At 40.7% G+C, this 20944-nt stretch overlaps 2 protein-coding genes across 2 annotated transcripts; both read left to right on the forward strand.

The window, feature by feature from the left end:
• Positions 1–517: 517 nt before the first annotated feature.
• On the forward strand, positions 518–13812 carry LOC102784970 (von Willebrand factor A domain-containing protein 1-like). The gene is made up of 6 exons (XM_006783393.3): positions 518–819; positions 10164–10703; positions 10832–11110; positions 11850–12125; positions 12261–12548; positions 12658–13812. The coding sequence occupies exons 1-6, from the start codon at positions 750–752 to the stop codon at positions 12675–12677; spliced, it is 1473 nt and encodes a 490-aa protein (XP_006783456.2). The 5' UTR covers positions 518–749; the 3' UTR covers positions 12678–13812.
• Positions 13813–17486: 3674 nt separating this feature from the next.
• ora3.1 (olfactory receptor class A related 3, tandem duplicate 1) lies at positions 17487–20723 on the forward strand. Its single transcript, XM_035904194.2, has 4 exons — positions 17487–17756; positions 17961–18218; positions 19784–20020; positions 20511–20723. Exons 1-4 carry the CDS (start codon positions 17526–17528, stop codon positions 20721–20723), a joined length of 939 nt encoding a protein of 312 aa, XP_035760087.2. The 5' UTR covers positions 17487–17525.
• The last annotated feature ends 221 nt before the right edge of the window (positions 20724–20944 follow it).

The raw sequence follows: 20944 nt of genomic DNA on the forward strand, positions 1-20944 counted from the left end.
AGCTACATTGTAGCCACAGCTGCCCTGGGGCGCACTGACAGAGGCGATTAATATTGTCATGTTTGAACTATTTCTCAACAGCAGCTTCATCCTGGCAGCGTGCTCACACAGGGCAGTGTCTCAACAGGCCACATTCAGTCGGTGATTTCCATTTATTGATCCTTATCTGGTTACAAGCTTTAATTTTTCTTATAATCCCGTCACGGTCTTTCTGTCTCTGAAAGAGGAGTTCAACTTTGTGGTCAGCTAAGGGGGCTAACAAAAAAAAAAAGACAAATAAACTGTAGATCACATCATTTGTTAATTTGCGGAGAAAACAGGTGAGCGCATTTTCTTGCAACGTGCGCGGACACAAGAAAATGCTTATGATGAGCATTTCAGGACATGGCTGCTGATTTGGACTGTGCCAGAATACGTGATGACCTTTGAACCTGGTTATGAAAGCTATAAAAGACCAAAGTCCAGAAAGAAAAAAAAACTATGGCTTAATTTCACTGCTCTGCAGCTGGTGGAAGAATAGTCTAAAGTAAGCTTTTCTCTGCTAAGGAGACGCGATGTCCGACACCTTGTCCTGAGACGGGAGTGCGCATGACGCAGGTGTTCGCTGAAGTTTTCAGCCGTGAGAGCTGCGCACACCTCCGCAGACCGAAGGAGCACGGAAGGCGCTGTAACCAGATCCCGAGTCTGTTATTTCACCTGCCCGTGCTGTTTCTAAACACATGCATGTCTTTTGAGGTCGATCGGGAAGGATGAAGAGCGTTTTTCTTCGCTACGTTTTTCTCTGGGTGACGTTACAAATGATTGCTGTACCTGCCACAGGTGAGTCGCTGACTTCGGGATACCACACCGATACGATAGAGACGATGGGAAGGTATGACGCCGAGTGAAAGATAAACAACAGCACGCAGGTATAATCCACAAGCTGAAAGCTGGCAGTGGCATTTTAGATCCAGAGTAGGAAAACATAACTTTTTAAAAAATCGAATTGTGGGCGGAAAGCGCGTTTTAAAAAAATTCTTACAATGAGTTCAATGTTTTGTTTTGTTTTAATGTGTTGAGTTGTTTCGCAGGCATTTCATGAGTAGAAGACCAGAATCATTTCCACATGCAGTCTGGTTTGAACAAGCTGTCACACGGATGGCGTGTTCCGGGGAATTTAGTGGTTTATTGCATAACAATGTTTTATTACTTTTTAATTTAGGAAAGAAAAACAATATAATCAGTATAATTATCTATAATAATCATAACGGTTTCTAAAGGCTGTCTGCAATGTCACTATAAAACACAGAGTTTTATTTCTTTTTAGGAAACCTTTAATCAACTAAAAAAAACTTTTGAATACTAGTACTCAAAACATTCAGTGTAATAGTACTAAGTGCTTGCTCTCCATCATAGTTGAGACATAAATATTGTATTTGTACACCTATAGATAAGTTAATGGCTTTCAAATGAAATAAGATGCAATGATGTAACCAATAGTGTGATTCTGATAAGGGGCTTTTCCCCTTGTATGATGAAATCCAGGTGGCTTTAACTGGACTAAAGTTGTTTTTGAGCCTTGCTGTGGAACAAATTATTATTTTTAGTGATATTTAAATTCACCAAGCAATGGAAATGTATGACACCAGCCAACGTGGATGTCAGCCATGTTGAAGAAACTAATGCAAGCTTTAAGTGTCTTGACTGCCCACTCTATAGAGCCAGGAGAAGTGTGGGCGTTTTTAAAAATTGATGGGTTTTGGAGCTTTTCCTTTCTGCTGCACTTCTGATGCTGCTGGAAAGAGTCTGTCTGACTCCTGACCTGCAGCCAACAAATCCAAACTTTAGACAAAGTTAAAGAAAAATAACAGTTGGAAAAATGGTAAATCAAACAAACACATTCATAAAACTGTAAAGAAAAAACAAAGTCAAACAAACGGGTAAACTCCATGTTCTCATAGTTCAACATAATCAGTATAATATTAGTACATGTCTGTGCTTTAGGAATATTTAGCCTGATTGTGCTGTTGGCCATCACACTGAGAAAAGTAGATGCAGAGGTTGTTGAGGTACTAAAATGGGCCATTTTAACCCGTTGCTAGGTGGTTGCTAGGCATTTATAATTAAACTTTTGTGGATAAAAAAGTTTTTTTTTTAATAGCTGTGAAATTAAGATGAGGCTTTCTTAAGGCATTGCAGGTGCATGAAGGCTAAAAACAGATCATTTTAGCCTGTTATTAAATGGTTGCCAGGCAACATATTAGTATCATAATATATCGTGCATAACTCTGTTTTATGTTATTGTTGGGAAATAAAAACGATGCAGTGATTTAGTGAGACGTTATAGGTTCGTAAATGCTAAGAATGCGTCATTGTTGCATGTTGCTAAGTGGTTGCTAAGCAGTGTGAGGACATCACAACATCTGATACTCACAAAAACCTTCTCCTTGGTTAGGTTTAGGGATTAGAGATCTGATCTAGATTATCATATTACAATTTAGGGGGCATCGTCAGTAGTGGACCTTGGATCCATCGGGTGTTTCGGCCATTATCACTAGACACCCTCATCCAAGGAAGCCCTGCCAGGGTTGATCAGGCCCCAGAGTGTGTCAATGGTTTATGTTAATTTTTTATTTCTTTACTACTTTCTTCTGTTTAGTTTTCTACAATTTATTTTCTTCTATCAATTTACTACAACTGAGAAGTAATACTTACCTCTTTAATATTTATGGAGCCTCACTTATTCAAAGGTATAGAAAAGATGATAAAGAGAGGACAAAAGAGACAAGATAGGAGAGAGCAGAGCAGAGAGGAGAGCTGGAAGGGGGGGGCGCCTGATCTGGCGTCCCACACCTCCCCACCGGATCGGGCTGTACACTTGACCTCCCCACTGCCTCCCAGAAAAGGGAAGAAGCAGAAGGGAGAAGAGCGGAACATTTTTCCATTTCTTTTTTCTCTTTCATTCCTCTTTTAGGTTTCACTACCATGAGGTTAACTGCACGGCTCCCAGGAGGACCTGGGGTCAACCAGCAAAATTTTTAGTGTTAGGTTTTCTACCCTTTCATCACCCTCTACTGAGGCAGGCCCACCACAGGTTGATCAATCCTGGGCGTGTGTCTCACGGTTAGCTGGCTGCCTTAGCTGCCCAAGTGATGTCAGCCCTCTTTAGCCATAGCCAGTGACTGGTCCTCTCAGCAGTGTTAGCTAGTTCTCTTATAGCCTGCTGTTGCGCCTGTCCTCTGATTCCAATTTCTCTAAGCAGTTTTGCTGTTGCACTGTCAACAAAGCCCCTGCACCCCACTTTCACTGGGCGCACCTTGATCTTGCAGCCTCTGTCCTCTGCCTCAGCTGCCAAATTGGCATACCGCAGCTTCTTACGCTCAAATACTTCCTCAATTGCATCCTCCGACAGTACCATCAGCTCAATGACGTACACAGGTTTTTGGGAGTTAGACCAAAGGATGAGGTTTGGTTGCCGAGTAGTTGTTACGATCTCCGTAGGAAACCTTTGCCTCTAATCCAAATCCACTTGCATCTGCCAATCCCTGGCGACCTTCAGCGTGCCCAGGTCTGGGATTAAAGGGCTAATCCTCGGCTTGTCCCCCTCCCGGACAAATGCTGATGAATGCTCCTCTTGGTTTGTGAAAGGTTGAGCGTTGATGGATTTTCTCTTGCACTCAACTTTCTTGGCTAAACACCTGAGGACCTGATTGTGTCTCCATGTGTATCTGCCTTGAGTAAGGCTAGTCCTAACACCAACCAAGATGTGCTTGAGTGTTGGTGGGACTGCACATAGGGTCCTTTCCAAAAAAAAAAGTCTATTAGACTCCATTCCCCAGATTTCACTCCATGTGAGTTTCCTCTTTTCCACACGCTCCCAATCCATCCAGCGACCCTGCTCGGCCTTTACATCATGGTAAAGGAAAATGGAGACACTTCACCTTCAAAGCAAAAGCTGTGCTTCAGTGCTACACCCAGCATTTTTCAAAATGTGGAACTTTTATTTTGAAGGCAAAGCGCCTCCAGTCTCCCTTCAGCTCAGAGAGCTGTCAACGGTTTCCATTCAGACTGTGACCGCAGCACTATGCTAGCAATCAAAGCAATTACAAGCAAGCTTTTTTCCAACTGGTTAGAGAATACATACTGTTCCCTAGCAGCAGGCGGTTGCCAGGGGGTCACTGACTGGTTAACAGGTCTGTGCGATTGGGACTTCAGCAATCACTTTTCTGTTAACTAGTGACTACCATCAACTTGAAGCAACCACTCAAGTGTTACAATTTTTTCCCTCCTGACCAGTGGTTGCCAGATGGTTGCGTAGGCATGTAGGCTGGAGCCTTAAGGCCCTTTCACACAGGAATAGACTATGTGCATGTTAGCATATGCTACTTCCGGTGCGGAAACTCCTGTGGGGAGCTTTGTTTCCAGTGACCTATTCGTGCCTTGTTTACGGTCCAAAACAAGTTAAGCAAATGAATGAATCAAGCAGCGATTTACATTTCTATAGATGTCTTGGGCATCTACCCAATATATCTGTAAATGATGTTCATCGACTTGTCGATATTTTTCCCCCGTGCCTCAGAGCAAAAGAGAAAAGGTATTCAAATTTTATATTTCTCAGTATCTGTAAACAGCTGTCCCTCGTTTATCGCGGGTGTTATGTTCTAAAAATAACCAGTGATAGGTGAAATCAAGTAGCCAATTTTATTTTTCGACGGTGCAAAACGTTTCGTGGACATACAGTACTGCACTTCAGAGTCACACTGCTAGCGATCGATGCAGCGATTCTGTACTGTACAGGAGAGACGTCACGGAGGAGATCGTCTGCAGCAATCAGGATGCAGGACACAATGTGATGTAAAAAAAATTAGCATGCAAACTTGCACTAAAAAATCTGCGAAACAGCGAGGTGAAAGGTGAACCACGTTATAGCGAGGGACCACTGTAATTTTGAAGGTAAGTCACAACATACCCTTCATAAATACTAATGTATAGAAACTGTTACCAGCAATCATTCATTTTTTGTGTGGCTTTTTTCACGGTTTGTTAACATGCTGTGTAGGTGTGTACTTGACTAGCTGATATCGACATAACGGGGGAAACATCTGGTTTGACTATTGTTCACCTGTAGTTTGAATGCTGAACATTTGCCTGTTTAAATCATAAGACCAGTCACTATACAGAGATGTGCTTCTGAATGTGGACGATGTGTCTTCTGATTTTGTAATGCAGTTCTGCTTGTGTTGAGTGATGTAAACAACTGATCGATCGAAACTCCTTAAACGCCAAAATTGATCATTAGATTTTTTTATGACACAACAGTGGTGAGTGTTCCCACCTTCTGCTCTTTGTAACTTAATGCGATCTTTCCGTTTTCGAGTTTTGGACATGATTTTGGAGTATATCTTCGCAGTAGCGATTGACTGCAAAGTAAAGTTACCGGAAATGTACAACCCCACATCCGGTCTCAAACCAGGAATTTAGCATTTTCTCGTGCACAGGGTCTATTGGCATGCGTTGTGCTGCACTATCTGTTTTTTTGTTTGTTTGTTTGTTTTGGGGGGGTTTTCTTGCTTGGGCCATGCAACAAAAGTTTCCCACTGTACCTTCGCGTGACCGTGTGGAATGACAGGAAGCGGACGCACATGGTACACATGAAGACCGTGAGGGCTGCAAAAAGTCATGGCATACAGGCAGATTGCAAGTATGCTCAATGTTGACAAGGACAATTTTCAAAGCTGTGGTCCTTACAGATGGCTACATCTAATTAAAAGTAAATATTTGACCTGATTAGCTGTGTTTGAGATCTGGAAAGCACACATGGAATGAGAGCAAGTTTTAATCAAAATGAGGTTTTTCGTTTGCTGCCTGAAAAGCTGAAGAGCATTGCACGAATAGTGTGTAAAATATTTTAGATTATGATGAGTTTAGAAAGTAGCCTTTGTTGATTCTTCTCTGACATGAACTGGGTACTGTGCCATCTGTCTGTTGGACTCACAGGGAGCATATCTGTCACTGATCCGTGCAGCACCGCGGTATGGCATATGGCACGGCACAGCTCGAAGCCAATTATATGACAGATGATTCGCTCAAATCTCTCATACACATTTGCATGCATTTCTCCTCTGAGGAATGCACCGAGATGTACAACTTCTGTACATCTCAACAAGCAAGTCCAATCTCCCCTCATCTTTCTGTCTCACTTTTGGTCTTTTTTTTCCCATCCTTATGACTTCTCCCTTCTGCCACCGTGTACATTTGTCACAGTGCTTTCACTTTATCAAAGTTTCTGCCCTTCCCTCTAAAAGTTATTACTGTTTCATTAACATACCTTCTTTCTTTGGCTCTCGGAGGAGGCGGACGCACTTTTTCTCCTCTCCCTTATCTTCCCTGCTTATGTCCTTGTCTAGTCTCGTGGTTTTTTTGTATTTTCCCTGGAACATTCTCTCACAGTCTGTTCTCTAAAACCTAAAAGAGGAATTATGGATTGAATCAACTGGTCCCTGAATGCAATTGACACCCCTTTCTCAACGAGAAGTTTGGGCTTGGGTGAGCCTGAGTGCTGAAGATATCTACCTATTTGGAACCATGGTAACAGGGTTCTGGCGGATCGGAGCTGGCTTGGCCCTGACTTATCGAAGAATTAAGAAAGCGGAACCGGCTGTTCAAACCCCCACAAGGCTGCCCGCTGGGATTGGAACGATGGGAGAGGCGTGAGTTTCTCAAAATGGGCTCATTGAGTCAGCACGGATAAGATCTTGGAGAGGCTACGGCTGCTGTGAATACTCAGAATAAGATCTCTGACTGCAGACTGGATACATCTCGGAAGGGCTAGCCCGGAATAACATCTCTGGGCGCAAAATTGGATGACATCTCGGGGAGGCACACTGCCGTGAGTTCTCTGAAATCGGCTCCTTGAGCACAAGAAATGACAACATCACAGAACGCAAGTATGGCGAAGCTCGCGGCTCTCCAACGGGAGATTAAGAGACCAGTGTTGGACTGTAGAACTGCTTTGAAATTCATATGAGCTGTTCGCACTAAAGTAAAAAAATAACATCACTTCATGTGGATACCCTCTCGGCGCCAGCTACAAGGCCGGAGCTGAACAAAACACCCTGATAACGACTGTGTTTAGTCTGTTCCTTCCCATTCCATGCAAGGCCACCTGGGTTGGCTGGAAGACTGTTTACTTAGCCTGGCAGGGCGAAGGACACTGTCTCAGCTGAACTATGGAAACGCACACACATACATATACTGATACTGATAAGCACTCACCGACGCATCACCCTCCCTACCCCGGATCCAACGCCACCTCCAACGCTTACCTCCCCTCTGATGTGGACATTGGGTCAGTTGGAGGCGCAGTCGAAAGATTGCAGCGGTCCCAGATCAGATGTACACACTGGAACTCTTTCCCATGTTGCTTGTCTGTGTTTATTGTGCTATGGTGTGTTGATATCTGTGCATTCCTGTATTATCCTTCTGTGTTACACATTTCGATGTTTTTTTCCTCGCTACCTAGCCTGACCTGTCTCCCCAATGTGATGTTTGTGTATTGTATGTACGGTCGGCAAGGTCTGTCATCTCGGTTGTGGGCAAAAGACCTGCAACTGACAAATAAAGGCTATCTCATCTCATCATCATCTCATATATGAGGGATAAATAGACTTAACTCTATTTGTGTAGAATCACCTCTTTTAATCCGAACTTCTGTCCAAACTATGCTAAGTACCAATGTCAGTCTATTTGCAACAGATGTGATATATCACAAATATTACAAATATAGAGCATTTTGTGAACCACAGGCATGAATTTAGGAGAAGTCACATGCAGAGAGAGCACAATAGTTTGTCAGAGCAGATAAGTGGCTCAATCATTAACTGGATGCAGGCAGGATGGTGCTTGTAGTTAGGATTGATTTTTTTTTTCTTGTTTAAAATTATCCCAGTAAGACACCTGTTTGATTACAAAATTGGCCACAATTGCTTCTCAGAAGCAATGCAACCAATATGTGTTTGTTCAAGTCGAGAGATCCTACAGAAACTGGATACATATTCCCTTTTTCTCACCGCATTGGTTCTTCTTCTTCTCTTTTTTTTCCTGATTTATCTGCAGTGTAAACCCATCTCCACTTTCATATAATAAATCTCCTTCTGTGACCAATCCTGTTGGTTCCTTGCTATCATAAATCCTCTGCGATCGCTGCACCTGAAGTGTTCTAGGTGAAATGTTTTTTCTGACGTGTGTTGGGAGCAGCAGAGAGGCTTTTTCTCAGTTATGTATGAAATAAGACACCTCATATACGCCAACTCCATGTCATACTTTATATCAATGCCTCCTCGCGGACAGTAACTGCACCTGTGACAATAAGATCTGCTTTGTATGGGTTACATGAAAGCAGTGTCGCTTTTTTATTTGACACTAATAGAGTCATGATGGCGTCATTTGTCACTGTCAAGATTTTAAACTTTCTCTAAGGAGGAAGAGCCAACCTTTTAAGACACAATTTTTTTGGAACATTTTCTATTAAAACTAATTTAAAAAATTTCTGCCTGAGCTGTCATTCAACCTGCGCAAATTATGCTAATATTGCTTTTATTGCTAATATTTTTTTAAATATAGTGTCATTTCATGTCATTTCATCAAATGCTTCCCATTTGACCATCTCAGATTTGTCTGAAAAGATTCCAGGAGAAGCAGAGAAACAGTTTTACGTCCCTTCTGTCACTGTTTTCTGAATAAATATTTCAAGGAATGAAGGTTCATTTTCTTCCTTTTGTGATTCTGACTATTTTCAGAGAAATGTTTTTGTTTGCATGTTAACCTAATAAACAGTGTGACCTATGAATCATTAAAGCATTAAAAAGACGCCTAACTTGAAGTCAACCAGTGTTGTGTCTACACATAACAGACAACTTGGTAAAGAACCCATTTTAAACAATATCTTTAGGCTCTTTGATACTAGCAGCCTGTCACGTAAACAGAATTTATTCGTGTTACTTTAGATGAATTTATGCAAAATGTTAAAAAATGACCCAGTTTCACAGGTAAAAAATTGTATTTTCAATTAGATGATCCCCAAAGAAAGCTGAAAAGTAGATGTACTTAAAAAAAATGTTAAAACTGGACATGTGTGGCACAAAAGAATGAGTGGCAGTTCCTAAGAAAAACTAGATCACTTTGATTTAAAGTAGCTTAACAACTACTGGAATCATTGGCATAAAATTTGTCAAATTGTTTGAAACCCTGAGGTAGTGCTTTCTTCTTCTTGCCTCAGACTTAAAGCTGAGTCTGTGCCATCAGCCTCAGCTGTGTTTAATATTTTGAGCTGACAGTCAATTGATTCCTTGATATCTCGATGAGTTGAAGTCTGCATGTTGCGTTTGATGAAATGTGAGTTGTTAGATGTAATAAAGAACCCGCACACATTTATCATCCGTGACTCTTTGATTATGTTGTCTTTAACTTTAGAGATTTGTTGTTTACAGGCCTTAACTAATTAGATTCGCCGTCACTGCTCTCCTCTGTGGCATTCATCGATGCAGCAGAGACACACAAAAACAACCAGCTAATGAACATACTGGAGCTAAAAAACGAAACACTTGATCAGTAAAGATGAAAACTAGAGCTATGAATATTTCTATAAAATTTGGGAAGGATTTTGATTCAGTTTTGATTCAGGTAACACAAACATAGTGTTATGCACTTCTGTGAGATGTTTAATTAAACAGTCTTCTGTATTCATAATATAATGCTTATAATATATTTTCCTTAACAAGCTTGCTCTCATGGCTCTGTTGAGTGCATTCACAAGAAGATCCAAATGTACACATGGGAAATGTAGTCCAAAACTTAAAAACACTTCAGTTAACTGTGATGATTCTACAAGCAAAAATAAAAATCAACAAAAGACACAAAGCAGGGAAGCAGAGGATGACTCGAGGGATAAAGGCACTAATTATCTAAGAAAGGAGTAGAGCACACAAAATGAATACCCAGGAAAGCAGCATAACAAATTTAAACAGGTAAGAACATAAATAAATGGTGAAGGAAGTGCATCAGGTTTAGTTAATGAACCAAATAACTAAATATAATACAGCTACTACTTGTTTGAATTCTCTATGATGGAGGATCATTGCCACATGTTGAAAGTAACCTTCCAGTTTTCCTCCTCTTCTGTGTAGTGCTGAACTGCTGTGAGGGGGACATTCTCCTTTTGCTGGACTCCTCGGGAAGTATAGCAAACTATGAATTCTCTCGTCTGTTGTTCTTCGCCGCCGACTTGCTGCGTCCCTTTTCACTGGGCCGTGGGCATGTGAGAGTGGGGTTGCTGCAGGTGGGCACCGACCCTCACCTGGAGTTTGGCTTCGACGTCCACAGCAATCAGGAGAGTCTGCAGTCGGCCATGCAGGGCATCAGGCAGCTGAAAGGAGACACTAACACTGAGGCGGCACTCGGCATTGCCCGCGAGCTGCTGACGAAGACGGATGTGAAAGTGCCAAAGATTCTCCTGTGGCTGACTGACGGAGTGCAGCCTGGTGACGTGGACAGACCAATGTCAGAGCTGAAGACGCGGGGAGTCTCCGTGTTAATTGTGTCAACTGTACATGGGAACTACCAGGTGCTAAAACGTGTGGTGACACCTCCGCTGGACTCTCACTTATACACTGTGGACATAGACAACATTGACATCATCACAGAGGACCTGAGGAAGGCCATGATAGGTGTGTGTTTGAAATATGGTATGCGGTCTATTGTAGACTCAGCAGATGGTGAATGACGTTCAATTCCAGAATTATTTTCTCCAGTTTTGTGTTTAATGTCTGCCTCTCCTCTCTTATCTCATCTGTAGAAATCATTCGTGCTGAACGGCTGCGTGTGGTTGATTTGACCTCCCACAGCGCTGTGTTGCAGTGGCGCCCTGTTCTGAGTGAAGACAGTAGTTATTATGAACTCTGGTATAAGTCCGTGAGCAAACCAGGTCGTGAGATTAGACGTACTTTAATGGGAGACTCCAGCAGGGCGGAGCTGAAAAATCTGCAGCCTGACACGACTTACACAGCGTCCCTCCGCCCAGAGTCCAACCAGGCAGTGTTTAATACACTCACCGTAACCTTCACTACTTTTCCTGGTAAAGAACATTTAATGGGAAAATTCTCTTTTAATGCATGTGATTCTATAATACAGTGATGCTTCCCTAAAATGAAAAATAATTGAAGAGCTTGGTAGAAATGCTGGCATATCTTTCACCAAAAGCACCAGTTAAGGAGCTTTGGCTCATTTCTCATAATCTTACTTAAACAATGTTCACAGAGTAATTGTTAAATGGTTTTTATTCAGATTTCAGATGTTATTATGTTCCTTTTATTTAGGTTTCCATGCAAGTCTGAAGCTATTTACTGATGTATTTTTGAAGTTTGCAGCTCTGAAGATGAATTTTTATAATAATAAATAATAAATAAGATTTATATAGTGCCTTACAAGAAACCCATGGTCAAAAGCCAAAGGACTTGGTCAATAGGTGGCATTTGAACTCTCCAAAAGTCGATTCTGTTCATCTGGACGTAGCGTTTTCAGTTGGAGAAATGTTTCGTCACTCATCCAAGTGACTTCTTCAGTCTCAGCTGACTGCAGGTTTCCCCAACCTTATACACAGAACATTTGCATAATGACTGAAACCTGCATTTAAGCCCAGTATATTACAAGACCCCATTTTACTCATTCAGTTGCAGTTTAAAGCATGCTAGGGTTTCTACAGGAAGTTAAAACTGATACTACCAGTGTTTTAGCACCAAAAGTTAAAATTTAATCCTGAAAGGCATCTTCTCACCTGCTGCTGTGTGTGTCCCTTCTTCTTGTGCACTCCTCAGATGTTTTAAGCCCAGCAGTGGTCCACCTGTCAGATCATGGTCCTCGTCAGATCCGTGTAAGCTGGGGTCCTCTGCAGCCGGCTCGGGTACTGCAATACACAGTGGAGTACGGAGCTATTCCCAGTTCACATGTCCGCACTGTGACCTTACCCAGGCAGAAAAATTCAACCTTACTGACCGGCCTGGAGCCGGGCACTCAGTACCTGGTTACAGTCACTGCTCTGCAGGTGGATGGAAAAGAAAGAGCTATGTCTGTGAGAGCCTGCACACTGGCAGGTACTGATATTCCTTCTTCTTCTTCCAGTTTAGTCCTTCTCTTTGTTGTTTTTAAATAATTGCTATTTGTAGATTCTGTATCAGCCTTACTTATAACCAGGCTGCTTAAATCTTTGCCTCTGTTCCCTCTTGCAGAAGCTCTGCCTGCTCTAATCGACCTTCAGCTGGAACCAGTAAAACAACAGGACTTGGGGGTGGAGGAGATGCAAGTAAAGTGGCAAGCCTATCAGGGAGGATTAAGAGGCTACTGGATCAAATGGGAGACAGAAAACCCCCACAGCACCACCTCCTCAATGTACCTACCTCCTAGCTCCCGTTCAACGCAGCTCACCCATCTTGCACCAAACAGTCGAGTGTGTGTGTCCCCCATCTACAGCTCGGGCCGAGGAGACGGGCTGTGCTGCACTGCCACGACTCACAGAGGTTAGCTGGGCTAATTATCACCACTTGCATGTTTCCCTCTGCAATTGTGGTCGTGCAGAAGGTTAAAGGAAGTGCAAATTTATGTTTTTCTGTCTCTTTTCTCTGATAGATTCCAGACAGTGGGGTTAACAACCAGTCTAAACCAATCAGGCAGCCAAAGCAAACCACTCAAGCACTAAATAAGTTGGATGCGAATATATCATCTTGAAATTAATTCTAGTGTCAGGAAAAGGCTTTTTCAACAACTCCACCACCAACAAAGATGAACAAATACACATGCCACGTAATTAAATCTTTTTTCCTGGCAATGCGGGAAGACAATATGCCACATCAGCAGTGTTGGGCAAGTTACTTTGAAAAAGGAATTAATTATAGTTTCTAGTTACTTCTTCAAAAAAGTAACTGAGTTAGTAACTGAGTTACAATATTCTAAAAGTAATTCATTACTTGAAAAGTAACTATTGCGTTACTTTAAAAAAACGTTTAACCCTCTGGGGTCCAGGGTATAATTGGTCATTTTAACCACTTTTGATTTGAACTCTACATTTCACCTTTAAAAACTATTTACTTTGCCTTGTTTGGCATCATTGTTTTCAGCACAACCTCACGTGTCTGAATTTACAGTCATGTTTTCATGTTGACATACTGTATTAACACAATTGATCTAAAATCAGACAAAAAACATAAAATCAGAGTAGAAAAAGTTATATTTTTTACTGTAACAACCACAAACATGTTTAATGAATCATATTTCAGAACTTTAAATGCAAATATAAATTGTCAATTTTAAAATCCTATGCACAAGTTTTGCAAACAAAGTTATTTGCATCCATTTACCTTTTACCTTGATTTTTTAAATAAACTATTTACAGAACAATCAGCTGTTCTGCATTCAATAAGATGCCACATAAATTATTTGTGCCACTCCAAAACAATAATTTCTGTCGACTATAAAGGAGAACATCACAGCCTGATACCTGCAGGTCTGACAGCAGCAGGTGTATCACTCCTGTTTCTACCTGGAGACAGCACTCGCCTCATTGTTCTGACACATGACACAAAACTATCCACAACACTACACACTAACTACACAAGACAACACATTAACTACACACTCCAAACACGCTAAACGTCACAAATCTCTCACATCTCAAAACTCGCTCTCTCGCTCTTTTTCTGCTGTCTCTCTCTCTCTCTCTCTCTCTCTCTTATCCATATCAGTCAGAGGTATCAGTCACATTTACATTCACGTACAAACACTCACATACAGTTGTGCTCAGATGTTTACATTAATGTCAAGGTCATTTAGGACTTTTAATCATTTCTATGAACTGTTCTTTTTCCAGGGTGGAATGATTAAACACAATACACCTTTAATGGCTTTAAAAAGTCAAGAACTGAGTGCACAAGCTTGAAATTATTTTGGATTTTCTTTAATCCACACAGGGTCAAAAGTATACATACACCCTCACTCATATTCTGTTGTTTTTCTACCCAAGTTGAAACTTATAATAAACAACGACAACCACTTTCAATGTGTGTTTGGGATCATTGTTCTCTTGAAACATCTAGCAAGTTTCATCTCTCTAACTACTGATTGGAGGTGAATTTAGGGTAGTTGTCTTTCTTGATTATTCCATCCACATTGTGTAATGTTGCAGTACCACTGCTATCAAAACATCCCAGAGCATGATGTTACCACCACCATACTTGAAAGCTTCACCTTTACTTCTTCAAACTTATCTCTTTGTGGCCAAATAGCTCAAACTTTGTCTCGTTTAACCATCAGAAGCTACAAATTTTCCATTTTTTTTCTTCGTTGGTACTGCTCAGTCCATGGTGATGTAAAACGAGTTTCCCTGTGGACAGTGATGGTGATGTTTCAGCAGATTCAGTGTCATTACATGTTTACTCTCTTCTGAGAGTGACAAGTTGCCAACATCTGAAAGATGACCCAAAGTGGAGACACATCTGAATAACTTGTACTTATGCACAACTTTTTGAGCTCATGATCTTGGAATCTGCATTTGTTTGGAAATGGCTCCAAGAGGCCTTCCTAACTTCTGTAAATCTACAGTTCTCCTTAGAGTTCCTTGGTCTTTGACCAATGGCAATCCAATGACTGCTGTCAAACAATCCTTTTTATACTGATGAAGAGAAACTCATCTGTATGTATATTTCTGACCCTGTGCAGATTAGAGAAAAACCTAAATAAATTCAAACTTGAGCATCCAGTTCTTGTTCTGTCAAGTCATTAAAGATGAATGCTGTACAATCATTCCACCCTGGAGAAAGAGCAGTTAAAAGAAATCATTCAAAGCTCAAAACTACCACGGCATTCATGCCCACAGTGAGTGAATGTAAACTTCTGACCACAACTGTCGACAGCATTGAGAGCTAGTATGATAGTTATTGAAGTGAGTGCACTTTTGTTTATTTGAAATAAGCTCTTGTTTTTCTTAAAAGTATATTATACAATTTTAGTCTTCTGTTTGTAAATTAGTTACTTTTTGGGTTATTTTTAAGTAGAATCTGAATGGAGATTTGGTTACAGTGCCTGGAGCAAGATCTGTTTTACGATCAGCTGGAGAAGTCGCCAGTGAAAGCATGCCTGCAGTGAAATGAAGAACTTAAGTGCCCCATTCATCTGTGACCTGAGCAGCTGAACTATAGTACCCTGATTATCAGGCTGAGATGCATTTTGTTTTCTCTTCCTTACTCAAGATGCAGGCACCAATTCAGGTCGGTAACAAGACTGGAGCTTCTGTGAAAGTCTTTACACAGCTCAGCTAAAACTTGAAACCACTTTACTGCATTATTTTACCATTTAATTATGGCTACATTTACAAATGCACTTGGATTTTTTTTAAACAAATATTAAATCATTCTAATAAAGTTTGAGAAATTTTGAATAAAAGGTAGAGGTTTGTGATCTCAGCTGAAATTTTGTAATCCGTGAAAACTTTCTCTGGCAGATGATCAGAAACTGTTTAGTTTCATTACTTTAACAGGGCTGTAGCTTTGTTTGGCAAAATCACCCGTTCATTTTAGGATTTCATTTTAAAAAAAACACATTAGGAGATGTGTCAGAGCATTTTTCATCATCTTTCTTTAGTTACATGGTTTATTATATCAAACCAGTTCAACATGTTCTGATCATGAATGAGTCAGAAAGTGTTACCTACCTGAACAGATGATATGCAGTCAATATTTTATATTTTCCTTTCTCTGATGGACACACTAATCTCACAGTTGAATGTGTCTCCACGTTATCATAACTGATGTGTGTGTATATATATAAATGTTTTTAAAGCTGATGGGATTAAATTTGATACTTGTAAATTATGAAGATGATAGTTGTATTTTTAGCCTCCAAAGGTGCTGATCAGACATATGTACTGTGAATTTCTTTTTTTAAATGTGCTGACTTTGTATGTAACGCTACTAAATTTACTTACAGTTTTGTCTACTAACTAATGCTGTACAGAGTAAATAAACATTTGTTTAAAAAATGAATTAAATAAATAGAAACTATGCTGTTTTGTCCTGTGTGTTGTATTTGGTTTGTTTAAGGCGCCATCTAGTGGTCATTAGCTGTAATCAAGAGGCTACTTTCACCTGCTCAGTCTTTATGCCAGATGACCTTCCTGATGCAGCCCTACAGATACTGAGATACTGAAAACTAAGTAAATTGGGAAACTTCCTGTTCTCTTGTCATAATGCACTCATTTAGGATGAGTATAAGTGATGTTCTGCTTCATAAATAAGTAACTTATGCGTTCACAAAGGGGATAAAGATGTTAACTGGAGCACTGATTTGATCCCTCGATGCAATGTAGAATGCATTTTGTCGTTGCACATCTCGCATTTCAGAAACTTTTTCTTTTTTCTTGTCTTTGTTACTCTGACTCAGTGCAACCTGTCATCTAATTTAAAAAGATGATTATACCCCCTGCTGGGTGCTGCTAGCATTAATGACACAAATAAGAAGGAAGCCTCGCTCGGTTGGTGATAAAAATACTCCTATCTTTCCTTAATTGCTAATCCAATTCAGTGTTATGGGGCTGGAGTCTATCTCAGCTGTCACAGGGTGAGAGGCAGGGTACATCCTGGACAGGTCGCCAATTCATTACATGACTAACACAGAGGCCGACTCATATTCACAAGTAGGCCCAATTTAGAACCACCAATTAACCTAATAAGTCTGCCTTGTCTTGGACCTTAATAGAAAGCTGGTGCATGTGGAGAGAGACCATGCAGAAAGTCTTTGGCCTGGATTTGAACCAAATACATTCTAACGTAACCTTATAACATAAATGGAGAAACCCTCTGTGCATTTTTGCCTAGAGCGCCAAGAAACTGTAAAATTTCTACTGGTGAACGCTGCAACTTGTCCTGAATAAGGAGAGAAGAATTCCCACTAATTTACTTATTGTAAAAAGGTGCAAAGTATTGATTTTCTTTAGGAATATCTGTTAGTAGGTTTCATGACCACACACTAAACAGCCTTCACTTCCCTTAGGATGATGGTAGCAAACTTGCAAGGGAAGCGCGTTTATGCAAGCAAGTAGATTAATCTCCTGTGTTTCATTAATATACGCCTCATGCTCTCCGAGGACTCGAATATTGTGGATGCTTTGTAATGTTCTGTGGCCTGAACAGTGGTTGTGTTACAAGAGCACAGCTCCAATGATACAGGCAAGATCATTTTATTCCAGTAAGTCCATGGAGGAGTAACGCAGGTGATTCCATCTTCAAACGGAAAAAATCAACCAAAAGGCCAGTTAACTACAGTCCAGCGTCTTACTAGCTTGTTCGAGGATAATAACTAATATATCTTCACTTGATATTCATTCAAATCAACGATGAAAATTTCTTCAGAACTTTTCGTGAGCTGTTAAAACTCCTTTACAGCTTGGTCTATTTATTTGTGGAACAATGAGCAGCCTCTCGGACCAATGAAAAGATCTTGCAGGGATGGGAATGCATATCTTTGTTTCCCCTGCACAAACTGCCTTTTACATTATCCTGGTGATAATGGGAATTCTGGGCAATACCACTGTGATTCTGGTCATTGGTAAGAGCATAATCTTGGAGCGTAACTGGGGACGTAACTCGGACATCATCATCGTTAACATGGCAATGTCTAACTTGCTGGTATTACTACTGAGGAACACGCTCCTTATCATCTCAGAGTGTAGACTGCAGGTATTGTCATTGTCCATAATTCACTCTTCACTCATTTCATAGTCTTTTTTTTTTTTTTCAATACTCTATGTTGGTTGTGTTTCACCCAATGATGTGTTTTACACAGAAAACATGCATGAAAGATCAAATTAACCAAATTAAATCTAGATTTAACTTGTGAGCTCCTCGCGCTTACACCTTTAAGCCCCTCTTATGTTGTTACAGATATATACAGCCAAAGGGTTTTGTCAGTTGCTAATGGGAATGTCGGTGTGGCTGCGGTCAGTCAATGCGTGGTCAACACTTTTCCTCAGTGCGTTCCACCTCCAGACGTTGAAGCGTGTGGCTCCTGGTGCTGCAAATGGCCCCCGGGGTGTTCCCAAGACCCTCCTGATGTGCCTGGGCCTCATCTGGATTGGTAACCTTATTTACTCGATTCCAGCTCATATATTTTCCTCTGATGGGAACAAGAACACTACAGAGGTGAGAGGGGCACTGCCAAGGACCTTCCAAGTAGTCTATTTCTTTTTATTTGTCATCATGAATAGTAATTTTTCAAATTATTTTATCAATCAATGTTTTCCCTGTCGTTATTCTATCACATAAAGTGACACATATAGCAATGACTGTCTGAAACATTACATTACACAATTAGTAAAAAATACTTAGCTTGTATTCAAAACTAATGCAATAGTTTTGTATGTACTGATGATACTCATATGGTTATCAAATCTTTGACACTGTATTCATCATTTAAATTACAAAAAAAGAATGAATAAATACATTTCACATTTTAACAGGCATATAGATCTTTACATAGACACAGATCTGCCATTTTAGTAGGTACATCTGTTTAACTTGTCATTAACAAATATCTAATAGGCAACTTCAATCATTTGGGCTTTGACATGAGGTCCAGATGATCTTTGACGTTTAAACTAAGCATCAGCATGGGGATGATTGTTGTGTGGGCTCTTCTGAGTTTTTCAGAAACTGCTTATCTGCTGGGCTTTTCCTTCAAAACCAAGTCTAGAATTAACAGAGGAAAATACCCAGTGAGCGGCAGTTCTCTCTGTAAAAATGACGTTTTGATGTCAGAGGTCAACGGCTTCATCAGCAACTCAAATAACCGCTTGTTAAACCTGAGATATGCAGAAGAGAATGTTGGGCAACACGTCAAACCTTGAAGCCAATGAGCTACAGCAGCAGAACACCGACAACACTGTCAGCAGCAACTGGAAACTGAGGGTGCAGTTAACACTGGCTCATCAAAATTGGACAATATATGATTGGAAAAATGTTGACTGGTCTGATGAATTTTGACTTCTGCTGCAGAATTCAGATGACAGGGTCAGAAGTTAGTGTAAATAACATGTTAAAATGGATCCACCCTGTTTTGTATCCATGGGTCAGGCTGATGATGGTGTAACTGAGTGAGGGATAATTTCTTGGCACATCCTTGGCATTGTAGTATCAGCTGAGCATCTTTAAATGCCACATGTGCAGCTGACAAATCTGCAGCAACTGTGTGATGTTACCATCTCAATGTGGACCAAAGTCTCTGAGTGACTTCTAATAAGGTGTACCTAGTATAGTGTAGGTATGTGTTGTTCTTCCAACCCCTCTGATTTCATCAGGGCCATAATAATAATTACATATTTTAAAAGAGACACTAACTCCCCCACCTCATTTTAAACAAGAACCAAAATGAGGTAATCTAAAACATTATCAGCAACCATAATCATCATTAAACTCAGACTTGACCATTTGGTATTATTTTAACTACTACAGTAATTCTAGTATTACTGTGTATTGTAGTACTGCATATGTTTTGTCCCATTGGTTTTGCCATAAGCATTTGCTTGATTTACTTTTTCTCTATTTTGTTTCTCTCAACTCTATTTTAAAAAATTAAGAATGTATTCACAGATTCTTGGCTTATCGGCTTTAAGTGCCAAAATCTATCAATGATCTAGAAAAATAATAATCTCTCTGACTTGCTGGCTGAGCACATGACCCACCCTCTGCTCTCCCTGCTCTTTCCTCAGACATTGATGCTGGTGAGCAGCACAACACGCCCTCTGCTGGGCTGTGTGTCAAACTTTCCCCCCACCATTGGCCTGGCCTACGCCACCACATCTTTGGTGATACATGAAATGATTCCTATAATCTTGATGGCCGTTACAAACCTAACCTCGCTTTACACTCTCTACACCCATGGTCGGAATCCACGGAAAGACGCACCGGTATTAAAGCGGGTGCCAGCCGAGAAACGAGCATCCAAGGTGAGGAAGAAGGGGGCACTGGAGGTAGATGAAGGAGTCAGTGAGCTGTGTAAATGAATGTAAAATGTAATAAGTTGCTTTTAAAAAATGTAAATGCATTGCCTCAAAGAAAATGACATCAGCTTGAGAAGGGACAGCTGCACATTCATACTGTCACCCTTCACACATCAAACGCATCCTCCCAATGTGCTGGTCTGTTTCAGGTGCAAATTCTCTCATATCTCCCTGTGACATATGAGTGCCACTGCAGCCCTTTATTGCTGCCTCCTGTTTCAATCGCTCCAGCAACCACTTGCAGTCTCTTCTGAGTCATCACTCTTCGTTTCAGTTTGCTGTATTTGCATAGAGTGATGAGCTCAGCTGTAAATCAGTCATTTCAGATATGAGCTATGTGACTGGATGTGTTTAAGAGTAAATCACTACAGCAAATTCAGCAAAGTCTTGAACTCTGAAAATGCTTTCTTTTTATTTGTGTGCTTTTTTTCCCCAGGTGATTCTCACCCTCATAATACTCTTCATCCTCTCATGGGGGACCAGCGTTATCTCTGTCAACTACTTCAACTACAACCGTGGCTCCTCAGCCGATTATCTGATGGTCATTGCTCGTTTTGCCAACATCATCTTCATTGCCTTGTCACCTGTCATTCTGGCGGTCGGCCACCGGCAGCTTCGTTCTTGTATCAGGTCCACACTCGTGCACTGATGGTACTCTGCAAAAGCTCTGGAGATGCACCTAATATACCATCACTAATCATAATCTATTGTTATTTTTAATTTTTTTGTATTCATTATAGACAAAAGGGTCCAAAGGAAAGAAAAAAAGTACCACGGCAGTGGCTGAAGCATTTTGTTTTTGGTTCAGTATAACATCATTAATTACCATTATGGCTTCTGGTGATGTTTTTTGTCTCCCTAATTTTAAAT

The sequence above is a fragment of the Neolamprologus brichardi genome, chromosome 5, assembly GCF_056152115.1.
Source record: "Neolamprologus brichardi isolate AB-2024 chromosome 5, ASM5615211v1, whole genome shotgun sequence".
In the NCBI taxonomy this organism is placed as follows: domain Eukaryota; kingdom Metazoa; phylum Chordata; class Actinopteri; order Cichliformes; family Cichlidae; genus Neolamprologus; species Neolamprologus brichardi.

Bases quoted from the DNA above. Each gene is read 5' to 3' on its own strand.
- ora3.1 (XM_035904194.2), top strand. From the start codon at position 17,526: ATGGGAATGCATATCTTTGTTTCCCCTGCACAAACTGCCTTTTACATT. The intron at 17,757-17,960 runs GTATTGTCATTG...ATGTTGTTACAG, and splicing joins TCTCAGAGTGTAGACTGCAG to ATATATACAGCCAAAGGGTT. The intron at 20,021-20,510 runs GTGAGGAAGAAG...TTTTTTCCCCAG, and splicing joins CCGAGAAACGAGCATCCAAG to GTGATTCTCACCCTCATAAT.
- LOC102784970 (XM_006783393.3), top strand. From the start codon at position 750: ATGAAGAGCGTTTTTCTTCGCTACGTTTTTCTCTGGGTGACGTTACAA. The intron at 820-10,163 runs GTGAGTCGCTGA...TCTTCTGTGTAG, and splicing joins GATTGCTGTACCTGCCACAG to TGCTGAACTGCTGTGAGGGG. The intron at 12,126-12,260 runs GTACTGATATTC...TCCCTCTTGCAG, and splicing joins GAGAGCCTGCACACTGGCAG to AAGCTCTGCCTGCTCTAATC.